Source organism: Notechis scutatus, chromosome 6 (genome assembly GCF_049901735.1).
Source record: "Notechis scutatus isolate UNSWTSFEM ecotype Mainland chromosome 6, rNotScu1.2, whole genome shotgun sequence".
In the NCBI taxonomy this organism is placed as follows: domain Eukaryota; kingdom Metazoa; phylum Chordata; class Lepidosauria; order Squamata; family Elapidae; genus Notechis; species Notechis scutatus.
Genome location: NC_142014.1, coordinates 57,049,049 through 57,062,517, shown reverse-complemented (window position 1 = coordinate 57,062,517; position 13,469 = coordinate 57,049,049). Strand labels below are relative to the sequence as shown.

The window sequence follows — 13,469 nt, the reverse complement described above, 5'->3', positions numbered from 1 at the left end:
AACCTGCTCAACAGCTTCTTTTTTCTGATGAGTCCTTTTAACATCTCATTCCTATTCCATACCTGAAACAGCCTTAAGTTTCCTTAATTATACCTGTTTTCCTCTCCTTATCTCACCATAGTTTTGCAATGAAACAATCACAAATATTTTCATTCATCCTATCAGTAGTATGCTCATATTTATTTATTTTCCTGCTTTTATTATTTTTTTAGAAATAACTCAAAGTAGCAAACATAGTCTTCCTCCTATTTAGTGTGTGTTTGTGTGGGAGAGGAGAGGGGGAGAGGGAGGGAGGGGGAGAGAGAGAGAGAGAGAGAGAGAGACTATTGGCTATATTAGGCTGCTATGAATGCCCCCCCATCTCCTCCCAGGGCCATTCTCCTCCCAGGGCCATCCTCCCAGGGCCATTTTAGGCAGTAGGAAAGTCAGATTCTTTCAAAATGGACTCCTGCCTTGCACCTGACTGATCTCCAAGACAGTCTCAAGCTTGAAATCCTGGGTCAGTCTGAACATTGTAGCACCAAGGGTAGTGGGAAATGACTGCCCAATGAAGCAGTAACCAATTTCTCCTCGAACATATCTGTGTAAAACACATGTGCAAAATCACAGCACATTTTGATACATGACCACAACTGACAAGACTTCTGTCAAAACTCTTTCCTCTTCCAGCCTGACTTTATGATATATGTTGTCCAATCAGTTGGAGAAATTTGATGGAATGGAAATAAAGCTAGAATAATTTGCTATCCCTGTTCCTAATTTCCACATTTATGCTTGCATAATTTCCCAGCATTGCTGCTGTGACAGGATAGAGATAGCTAGAGTGGGTAGCAAAGTTTGTGTGGATACAGTTTTCTTCCAGTCCCAAAAGTAGTGGGTAACACTAATTAAACTAAAGTCCTGAATGTTGTTGAGATTAAATAAGAACTAGGAGAGTAGCAAGGGAATAACTATATTTATCATTTGTTTACTCAATCTGCAAAGCTTTTTAAGATAGTGCTATTTCAATGAAGTCACCCTGCATAACACCAGCAGTTTACACACTTTAAATAATTAAAACTGCTTTAATGTGTTCATGATGCAAACATTTTAAAGGATAAAACACCTTAAATTCTTAATGCATAAAATATAAGAAGTAAACATAATTTCTCCTACATTAATTGCATTTATTTGGTGAACTAATGCACAGTATTATGTGATGAAATTGAAATCTTATTTGCATAGTTGCCTGACATGTTAAAGAGCTGTTTTGAACTGTTCCAGTCACTTTCATCTGAAGAGTCTTTTTATTTGTAATCTTATTATAGATGTTTTACCTGTACAGTCAGAAAAAAAATAATTTTCACTGATGAAATACAGTTGTGCTCCCTTATTAAAATAAGTTAATCATGTATTTATCTTCTATTCCATTTTAGTTTGCAGGATTATCAATTAAAAATATGGTACATTTACATGAATACGCATTACAATTAAATTGACTGATAAATTGGGAGAGTTTCTACTTCACTGGAAGACCAACAGTTTACCTAGAGCAGGTCCAGAATTTGTTGTAAATACCTTTCAATAGGTGACAGAAATAGTTGGTGTCTGGGACTTTAGAATGAACTGCATGATTAAAGTCATTTTTTTTAGTTTTCACATCTTCAAGTCACCCTTGATATCTGGAAAGTTCCTGGGCAGGTCCCTGCTGTTTTCTTTGTAACTTTTTCAAAAATGGTTTGCCACTTCCATTTTTCTAGGGTTGAGAGTGTGACTAGACCAAAGTTACCCAGCTGCATTTGTGGCTAAGGAAGGGCTGGAACTCAGTCTCCTACATTCTAATCTAATGCTTTAATTAATATACCAAAGTGGCTCTTGTTTTGGTCCACACATTTTGCTAAGTTAAAACTGAAGACAGCACATTTGTACTTAATTTGTTAATGAGCCAGGATTATCTCATTTAATATAAGCTTGGTAAAGCAGGTTGATAAATTTATTATAAATCCTAGAGGTGGAACAGATTCCCCCCCAAAGCAGTGATGGCTAACATTTCCGTCCCCATGTGCCAAAAGTGCATGCGTGCACATGCGCAGCACACATAAGGCAATGCATGTGGGGGGCCCATACTCCCTGCCCATGCACGCATGCCCCCCCCACACTGCACGTTTCTGTGCATGCACATGCATCTCCTGCACGCCTTCCCGCACATGCACAGCAGCTACCCAACAATCAGTTGGTGGGTAGGCAGTACACTTGCTCTAGGGCAACGGTTCGTGTGCCGGCGGAGATGGCTCTGCATGCCACTTCCAGCACGCGTGCCATATCACGGCCCTAAAACAAGCTACCATACTACACTTACAGCAATGCACCAGGGGTCCAACCAAGTGTTTGGATTTGCAATTAGTCTGAGATGACAAAACTGATAAGGGGGTTCAGGTCTCGGTAGACATGTATTGGTGAATTACATTTAGCACAGGCAGGTTCTAAAGGGACAAAAATCAGATTTTGGCTTCACTGAGTTAATATCATTTAATATCATTGAGTTTTCTGACATTCTCTCTCAATTTAACAAAAACCACAAGTAGTTTGGTTTTACCGCTCATTCAAATATTGTATATTTATATACCAGGAAATCAGATTCATTCTCTTTTTCAAGCTTTACTATTTCCTTCCCCCCCAATTTGTTGGTTAATACTGGTGCAATCTGAACAGGCTGAAAGATAGCAGCCTCCTTAAAGTGTGTTATTAGAACAACTGAAAAATGAATGATGAGCATAATGTCACCAGGTTACGTTGCAAAAATAAAAGTTTATTTGTGAGATAATTGTTTTACTCTGATGAACAAATTTATAATCAAGATTCTGGTGAAGTTCTGACCATAATTCACATTTAGAAGTTTACTGAAGTGGTATATTCCAATCAAGAAGAATCATTGCAGAGCTGCTTGTTTTCACTTATTATTCTGCCTATCTCTTATTATCATATCCAGTGCTTTCATTGAAAATAGATTTCAAACTATGTTGCCAGAAGACATAGCAGAATCCAAAGATACAAATGGGATGGGGATGGTTGTAAGTGGAGCTCTACCATTCAAAAGCAAATACCTTTCCTCCCACCCCAAGCTTTAACTGGCAAAAGAAGGCTGTCCATATATTTACCCAACATTCAACAAAAGTTTGTTTTTAAAAAGTGAAAATGTTTATTGGGTATTTTATATATGTTTATTGCATCAGTTTCTGCGCTGTGCTGGCACAGTGGTTAGAATGCAGTACTGCAGGCTACTTCTGCTGACTGCTGGCTGCCAGCAGTTTGGCAGTTCAGTTCTTACCAGGCTCAAGATTGACTCATCCTTTCAAGGTCTCTAAAATGAGGACCCAGATTGTTGGTGGCAATGACTCTGTAAACCGCTTAGAGAGGGCTGCAAAGCACTGTGAAGTGATATATAAGTCTGAGTGCTATTGCTACATAAAAATAAAGTAAACCAGTCAGGTTATTAACATTAAAAATAAACAAAAAAACTTATCAATTCGTTTTAAAAAAAATCTAAAACCTGAATAGTTTCCCAAATATCATTTTCAAACATTTCTGCCAATTTAAGCAAAACAAATAGTTCATTGGAACCATCAAAAAAGAATTTTCCTCAACTTTTCATGAAGATGTTAAGAACTGTGACTTTCTCCATGCAAAGTATATTTCAGCCATGAAGCTGCAGCAATTTAAATCATAGTTCAATAGGCAGGAAATTCAAACCTGGACAAATCTCACACTGCTGCAATCTCGGCATTCTTTCCACTTACTCAAGATTTAGCTTCCTGTTGAGTGACACTTAGGTTTCAGACTGGTAACTGCCTCAAGGAACTGAAAGATGGGATTATATATACCTGAAATATAAGATTTTTGGGAATGAAGATGCAAAATAATTAGATTAATGCTGTCATTTTCTCCTTTTAAGAAGAGAGGAAGTTCATATTGGGAATGCTGGTGAAATGGAAACTGTATGAGGGAAGCTGAGGCACTTTGGGAGGAAAATGCTTTTACATTATTGTTCTCATGCAACCAGTCTCTTGGGTCAACAGGTATCCAGTAAAGAAAAACTTCACCAGTACTCTATTCAGTGCCCACCCAACATGCCACCTTCCTAGGAAAGAGAGTATGAATCCTCAGCAAAATTTTCATCTATCTTCACAGAAGTCTGATTTCTTCACAGAAATCAGGCAATTAATATTACAAACAGGGTCCTTCAAAAAGGATTGGATACTACAAATCTTGGGTACTACTTATAAGAGGCCTCAGCTCTTTTGTAGAAAAAAGAGCTATTACCAAATTACTATTCTTTTCACCATGTCCTTGTTTACCATACCTACGCTTTCTAGCAGACAGTGTGCCTGCTTTGATCATGCCTGACTTCCTTTATTGGAACTGGACACGGAGACCAGCATGATTCAAACCTCTCCTCCCTCACCCCACTTGATTTTCTTTGATGCTTGGAAAGTCATTGCTTTTGCTCAAATTGATTACTATTAAGTTTGGGGGGGGGAGGGGCGTTTACACAGAGTATCTACATTTGTCCCTTGAGGGCTCTCTCAAACAGAAGTTTCTATCATAACTGTATAATTTGGATCTTCAGTAGAAATAGCTGACAGGAGATTCTGGACAGAAAATAAAATGAGCTATCAATGCTGGCTTAAACCAAAGGCCTATTTGATCCAAAATTCTATTCCAGGAATATCTATGAAGAATGAACAAACAGGATGTGAATACACTAACATCCTCCTGTTTGCATTTTTGTTAAAGTGCACCCAGTCTTTGATCCTGAAGTTAATATATAGCCATTATGACTGTTAGCTATTAAAATTCTTATCCTCCTTGCATCTGTTTAAGCTTCCTTTGAAATTCCTCAGGTGGTGACTGCAATATATTTTATGATGTAGAAATTCATAGTTTTCAGCACACATTATTGAGAACGGAGATCCTTTTTATTATCTCCCATAATTCAATTTCATTGGATGTATCTGGATTCTAAAATTAAGACAGGATAAACCCCTTCTTCTATTTATTATTTTTATCTAAACTATATATGAGCTTTCCTGATTGCTTTTTTTCCTAAATGGCATCTTTTTTTAAATAAAAGAATAGATAATTTTGGCTATAGGATTTTGTACTTTTCCTGCTCTACAATATCCTTTTCAAACTTCATGAAACTTGGCCACGTTAGACTCCTCAGAGGAAAAAGAGGAATCAGACAATCCCATCCACCTAGCCCTCTACACTTCAGTCAAGCCCAAGACCGGGACTGATGCCAGAATCAATTACTCTAGTCTAAGATTCTCTATTCAAGACTGAGATGTAATTTCACAGCCTATCTAAACACTATTGTCACCAGGCTGAATAAGAATGGCATTATAAAATTGCTTGTTTGCATAGGAAGGCACCTGGGAATTATGGTTCAGTAAGAATATCCAGCATGCCTGGATGACCTTGTGGCCAGATCAGGTTGGATAAGCAGTAGCTGGATTAAGGTATTTGATGCAATTAACCTGGACAGACTTGTGGCACGTCACAGTTCATTAATTTATTATCATTATTGTATATGTCTAGATTCTAGAATGATTCCTAGTTCATATTATGTAATCATAAATCTCATAAATAGGACCAGTTCCATAAGAGCAGGTTGGTTATAACTTTATTTTTTATTATTTATGTAATAAATATCAACATGGAATTAATTTTTGCAAAGTAGACACATGATGGATCAACCTTTTTATCTCTAACAACCAGACAATTCATTTCTTGCATGGATTCATAACAGAGGATCAGACAACTTTTATTCAGTTCTAATATGCCATCCCTGTTTTTTAGTTTTAATTTAATTAACATAATTTTAATACTTTATTTCTTTTAGATTCTCAATTTCAATTTTGCATATGCCAAAGTCATTACTATAATGATCTCAACTACCCACAGTCAATTGAGGCTTTCACATAATGTCCTTCATGACATCTTTGATAAGATACAGCAGGTGTACATTATATTAGATTACTAATCACTTCATAATGGTAAAGATAGCAGCAGTTAGATCTGGCATATTCCAATATGGTAGAAGAAACCAAATTTTAGCCAAAGCACATGATATCCTTTTATGAAAGCTAGGATTTCTAATACAGAAATTATTTTAGAAGATATTTGTACACAAACACACACACACACACACGTTTGCACCTCTGTTATATTTCATGTAGGGCTTTAAAGGTCAAACAAGGAAACCGCAAAAATGGGAAAAAAAGGAAAAAAGAAGCAGTGTATATATTTGTATAAATAAATATGAATTTTCAAGTAGATTATTAAACTCTGACCACACTAATACTGATCAGTCTTTTCATTATATTCATACAATAATTTTGGCCATATATTTGGTAGTATGTCTTTGGAAAGAATAAGATTTAAATACACTAATAATTTTAATGTATATACATACATTTGGGGTATTAACCAAAATGAAGAACTATGGATTTAGCAAACATGCAGCTTAGCAAAACAATCTATTTACAAATGAAGACAAATATATGTGTCCCAGGATAATGTTGCAGGATCCAATCTGGATCACCAGAACCTGAGGTTTAATTTTCCAAGGTTTTGGACTCACACTGGAGCATTGAGGATGGGCTCCAGCCCAGGTCCGAAGACTCAGAAGACTAAACCTTTGATCCCTGAGCAACCCAGATTGGATCCTGAAACAATTTATTATTCTGTAATGGCAAATCAATGTCACTCAATGTACGATCATGAACTGGTGACTTAATTTGATCAAATTAATATTGATCAAAAGACTGATCAATATTAGTTTGTGTGGTCAGAGTTTAATACTCTGCTTGAAAACTCATATTTACTTATACGTACATGAACACTGCTTCTTTTTTCCTCCATTTTTGTGGTTTCCTTTTTTGACCAAGCCCTACATGGAATGAACTGGTTTATTTGAGGGACTAACTCTCCTTGTTTATATCAAGGAGAGAAGGGCAATGGTAGAGATCTCATCTGCTATGAAGTTCCATCTGTTGTGGCCCGCCAGCGGCTGGTTAAGCTGTCAGCAGAGTAGGACAGTAGTGAGGAGGTTGGGGAGGAACCCGGGCTATTCCCGGAGGCTGAGGAAGGCTCGGATGAGAGCTCTGCATTAGAGGCAGAGATGGGGCCAGGTCAGGCTGGCAGTCATCAGCTGCCTATGGGTTCAGAGAGCAGTGAGGCAGGGGGGCTTCTGGAACCAGTTCCCAGTCTGCGCATGTGCAGTGCTGCCAAAAGGAAGGCACAATTAAGAACTCAGGGTCAACGTGGGAGTAAGGCCACAGGTGGACGTTTAATGGCCCCTCCCATCAGGATTAAAAGAGAAGCAAAAGAGAAGGAGCAAAAGAGAAGGCTTTTGCAGGAATTAACTCACTCGTTCATTTATTTGTTTGTTCCAGCCTCGTGGAGATTTGTCTATATAACCCAGCTCTTCCCTGCTAGCATTGAGTGTGGAATTATTTACTGGGTCATGTTCCAGGATTGATAAAGGTCTGAGCTCACAGTTAGCTGTTGGCTAACTGTGAATAAAATAAATTCACATTAATGTAATAAAAGAGGTTTTTGCCGGGAATCAGAATTGACTTAGTGCTTTGTAGGAGGCCTAGGACAGATCATCATCACCATCATCCAAGGAGATGATATTTCTGAACTATGGCAGGGCTCTTGTGGAATATCATCCCCATCCTCTGAGGTAAGATTGGCCCTGACCTTACTGATTTTCTCGAAATCCTTTAAAACTTGGTTTTGTCAACAAGCTTGGAATACCATGGAAATGGGAAGCCCATGAAATGATTTATTACATGTAAGACCTTGAATTTATTCTTCCATGGTTTTGCTTAATTTTTTTGTAATTGTTAAGGGTTTTAAATGTTATTTTTAATTGTTTTGATTAATTGTACACTACCCAGTGTACAATTCATGAAATGGGCAGCCATATAAATTTGATAAAAAAATAATAATAAAATAAAAAGACAACTACAACTGAAGGCCTGGCAATAGCAATATATAACAATTAGAGCCTATATCTATTCACTGGTTCAGGATTTAAAATAAAGGCTTATTCTCTTGTATTTCCAAGTTAATGTATATTTAGCTATTCTTTCAAGATCATTTTTTAAAGTAATAATTCTCACTAACCTGGGAATTGTAGGTGCTTGCTATATAGGTTTCATTCCCTGTTAGACAAAGAAGCTTGGAAATAGCATTTTTCTCCCCAGGTATCTTATTAGTAGTGGAAATAAGTACTGTAGCTATTTATTAACAGCAATTAGATGTCAATAAAATATAAACATTTATGTGTGTGTGTTATATTTTTTTATGTATGTGGTCAAACATGTTTTATTCTTTCATCAAAACTGCCTAGCTCCACTCTATTTACAAATTACCAAATAAGTCTTTAGCCAATTCATTTAGGTTTCTTAAAAAATATACCTGAGTTCTTATATTTTGAAGTTACTTATGGAATGCTTAAAAATTACTATTTTAAAAACTACAGTATTAGGAGAATAATATTTATTTATCAATGAGATTTGTCCACTGCCCAAAACCTAATAATTCCCAGTAACTTATAGAACTTGTTATAACACAAAAGAAAAATCAATGTTATAATTAATTAAAACAGTAAAATCCAAGATCTCCTGCTCTAGGTACTAAAAATAACAAGCTAAAATTTGTTTGGCAAAGCACCATTGATTCAAATTAATTTTCAAAGATCTTCTGGAACAATATAAGAATAAATCAATATTATGGCTTAGACTGGTCCTTGATCTGATTTCATAGGTTGTTTCTTAGTCTCAAAATGGCCAAATGGTCTTTAGCCAAGATGGCGCCGATGACAGCTGCCTCGGTGAAATGCTCTCTAATGGTTTCTTTATTCCTTATTATTATCTGCAATTCACTACGGATTTCATACTCATGAGAATTAGCCAATGTTTCCTTAAGGAGCAGCTTTCTGATTCCCCACCCCCGCACCCCTGTCTTTGCAAACACAGAGGAGATTCTAACCAATTCCCCGGTGCTATGGATTACAGCAAAGAAAGTAAAGAAGCGACCAAGCCAGAAGAGGAGACGAGGTAAATGAGTGGGAATTTTAAACAGACTAAGGAATAGGGGGAAAAAAAACTCCTCTCCCTTCAATCTTTCTGACAAATTTATACTCACTGGCTAACAAGATGGATGAAATTCATCTCTTAAATAGATGGAATTCTGATTTTCATAATTCAGCTGTTCTTTGTTTTACTGAAACCTGGCTTAATCCACAAATTCACCATATACATCCTAGGATTTCAGACATTTGGATCAAACAGAATTGAAGAGACATCAGTTAAAACAAAGGGTGGAGGATTATGTTTATATATCAAGAACAGTTGGTCTCAGGATATAACTATAATATATAAGCTTTGTGATGAAAACTTAGAATCTTTACACATCAACTGCAAGCCATTTTACTCTCCAAGTGAGTTCTCCTCATTTCTCCTAATAGCTGTGTATGTTCCTCCACAAGCCTGTGTAAACAAGGCATTATGAACTCTTGCTGATCAAATTATGGAGGCTGAAGCCAAACACCCAGGTTCCCTTCCCATCATTTTAGGAAATTTCAATCAAGCAAATTTAAGGAAAGTGCTCCCAAAATATTTCCAGCATGTAAATTGTCCCACCAGAGGCAAAAATACTTTAGACCACTGCTACACAACAGTAAAAGATGCTTATAGGTCTTTACCACAAGCAGCTGTAGGATACTCTGACCACTGCATGATTTACCTTGTACCTGCCTACAGACAAAGACTTAAAACCATTAAACCAACAATTAAATCAGTGAAGACTTGGTCGGATGAGGCAAAGCTGAAACTCCAGGCCTGCCTTGATTGCACTGATTGGAATGTTTTTGAAGATGCCTTTGCAGATCTAGACGAGCTCACAGATACTGTAACATCATATGTTAGCTTCTGCAATGACTTCTGTGTACCAACAAGGAACCTGCAAATATATAGTAACAATAAACCTTGGTTCACAGCTAAACTTAAGCAGCTATGTCACTCCAATGAGGAAGCCTACAGAAAAGGTGACAGAATGCTGTACAACCAGGCCAGAAACATATTAACGAGAGATCAGAGCAGAAAAAAGAAGCTACTCTGAAAAGTTAAGGAATCAGTTCTCAACAAATGAACCAGCAAACATGTGGAAAACTCTTAAAAACATAATTGGCTTCAGCAAACCTCCTTCCCAGGCAGAAGGAAATCAACAACTAGCAGATGACCTGAATGTGTTTTACTGCAGGTTTGAAAAGAAACTACAGCCACCTATCTCCACAACCCACATCTCAAACACGCCAACAACAGCCAAGCTTCCTACAACTGGCTCCAATCCATTGGGCTTACAACCTCTGGTGATCACAGAAAAAGAAGTGCAAGATCTACTACACAGACAGAAACCAGGAAAAGCACCAGGGCCAGACAAATTAACTCCTTCCTGCTTAAAAGTCTGTGCTGACCAATTGGCCCCCATCTTCACCCGAATCTTCAATAGATCACTAGAGATGTGCTATGTTCCTTCCTGCTTCAAATGGTCTACCATCATCCCAGTGCCAAAGAAGCCCTCCATCAAGGAACTGAATGATTACACACCAGTTGCTCTAACATCTGTAGTTATGAAAATATTTGAAAGGCTTGTGCTGTCCCACCTGAAAACCATCACAGATCCGCTGTTAGATCCCATGCAGTTTGCACACCGAGCAAATAGATTGACAGATGATGCTGTTAACATGGCTCTGCATTACATACTACAACACCTGGAATCTCCAAATACCTATGCAAGGGTCCTCTTTGTAGACTTCAGTTCAGCATTCAATATCATCATTCCAGGCACTCTTCTAAGTAAATTAAACCAACTAGCAGTATCTGAACACACTTGTAAGTGGATCATAAGCTTCCTAACAGAAAGGAAGCAGCAGGTGAAACTAGGCGGAATCACATCCGATACCTGTACAATCAGCACAGGGCCCCCACAAGGCTCTGTTCTATCTCCACTTCTCCCTATATACCAATGACTGCATCTCAAACAATCCATCTGTTAAAATACTGAAGTTTGCTGATGACACAAGAGTGATTGGTCTCATTCGAGACAACGATGAATCTGCATACAGACAGGAGGTTATACAACTTGCCTCGTGGTGTAACTGGAACAATCTGGAACTGAACATACTCAAAACTGTAGAAATGGTGGTAGACTTTAGAAGAACCCCTCCCATACTACCACCTCTTATAATACTAGACAACACAGTATCAACAGTAGAGACCTTCAAATTTCTAGGTTCTACTATATCACATGACCTAAAATGGACACCTAACATCAAAAACGTCATCAAAAAAGCACAACAAGAATGTTCTTTCTGCGCCAACTCAGAAAGCTCAAACTGCCCAAGGAGCTGCTGATACAGTTCTACAGAGGAATTATTGAGTCTGTCATCTGCACCTCTATAACTGTCTGGTTTGGTTCTGCAACCCAACAGGACAGACACAGACTTCAGAGGATAATTAGGACTGCAGAAAAAACAATTACTACCCACCTGTCTTCAACTGAGGACCTGTATACAGCACGAGTCAAAAAGAGGGCTGTGAAAATATTTACAGACCCCTCACATCCCGGACATAAACTGTTTCAACTCCTTTCAACTCCTCAAGAACAGTTTTTCCCCGAAAGCCATCACTCTGCTAAACAAATAATTCCCTCAACACTGTTCAACTATTTACAAAGTGTACACTACTATTACTGTTAATCTTCTCATCACTCCTTATCACCCATCCCCTCCCACTTGTGATTGTAGGACTGTAACTTTGTTGCCTGTATCCTTACGATTTATATTGACTGTTTCCTAGTATGATTTGATTGTTGATTGTACCCTATGAGTGTTGTACATTATGATTCTTGATTCTTAACAAATGTACCTTTTCTTTATGTATACTGAGAGTATTTACACCAAGACAAATTCCTTGTGTGTCCGATCACATTTGGCCAATAAAGTATTCTATTCTATTCATCTATGAAAAAAAACTTTTTGGGAGAATCTGGGGAATAAAATTTTAAAGGAAAAACTTCTCAACTCTTTTAACTGCTATTAACAAGCTCAGTGGCCAAGGAAGGGAGAAAAAGAATGGAGTATTCTATGGCTGGAAAAATAAAAATGCTCACATTAAGCTAAACCATTTTCCTGAAGTTCATAAAACAGACAAAAAATCACTAAGAAATTGTAAAGGCTTAATACAGGAAATAAATCATTCAAAACATGAAAGAATATTTCCTATGGCATGACATCTTTGACTGAGCTTTTTTGAGCATTAAAACTAAATAAATTATAATAATAAAAATACAGCTGTTCCCTTGAAAACTACTAAAAATAAAGACTTAAATAACTACATCTAATGCACAATGTTTACATCAAAAACTCATGCAGATTACTTTCAACTACATTGCCATCAGTTCTGAAACTGCCTTTACTGAGACAGCTGTGTACACACATAAATACATAAGTAAATAAGGCAGAAATGTATAGATATCATATCTTCCTTTCAAAGCTTCAGAATTAATTGCTGAAATACTTGTTCCAAATTGTCAGTTGGAGAAAAATCAGTCTAAGCTGTTAATAAATCAATGTATACTTCAGTTCTCATAACAAATATACCCACAGGAGTGAATGAACCTGACAATCAAGAATATAGATATTGACAGTGTCACAACTACACAAAGACAGCTTTGCCTCCTCTTCCTAGTCCCTCAGGAGATGAGGAAAACAGGAGAGGGAACAACTTCATCCAATCTGTCTCAAGGCTACTAGATTTGAAGTGACAGTGATGAAAAGTCTTGAACTCACCAATCCCCAGACTCTAACATCAAGCAGGTTTTCTTTCTTACCTTCAAAGCTCCCAGCAAATAGGTAAATCCAGGTTATAGCAGGAACGAAGAGCAGAGTCAGAGAGGCAGCCAGGAATTTCCGTCGCCCTCTGCAAATTCCCAGCATTCTCTCTGAAGTGAAGCTTCCCAACCTGGTCCTGTTCCTATGTTGGAAGCATGGAGTCCATAGTCTCCCACATATTATCTGAAAGCAAGAGTAATGTAATGTAATATATGCAGCTTAGCTCTTTCTCACTTTAAAAAAATTAGACTTTTTCATAGCGCCTGCAAAACTAAGATTAAAAAACAGCCATGCATGCTGCAAAACCCAGCCCAAAGTCAATGCACAGTAAAATGTAGGAAATTATAAATATGTGCCTTACGTGTATGATGAAAGAACATAAATCAATAGTGTATGATACTAGCTCAGATACCACATGTTTTATTTAAAACAACAATAAAGAAACAGAAACTATAGCGAACAGTAATGGGAATAACAAAAGCCATTTTATTTTATCACTTTCCAGTATATAAGTAACCTTGTA

At 37.3% G+C, this 13,469-nt stretch overlaps 1 protein-coding gene across 2 annotated transcripts in view; it reads right to left on the bottom strand.

Moving 5' to 3' along the window:
* Window positions 1–13,469, bottom strand: part of LARGE1 (LARGE xylosyl- and glucuronyltransferase 1) — a 360,189-nt gene that overhangs the window by 263,837 nt on the left and 82,883 nt on the right. The window contains exon 2 of one of the 2 annotated variants that reach the window (XM_026694958.2): window positions 12,946–13,129. In XM_026694958.2, the coding sequence (XP_026550743.1) occupies window positions 12,946–13,051 (106 nt within the window). In that variant the 5' untranslated portion in view covers window positions 13,052–13,129. Of the gene's footprint in view, window positions 1–12,945; window positions 13,148–13,469 lie in introns of those variants that run through there. The other variant, XM_087968395.1, reaches the window with a different exon arrangement.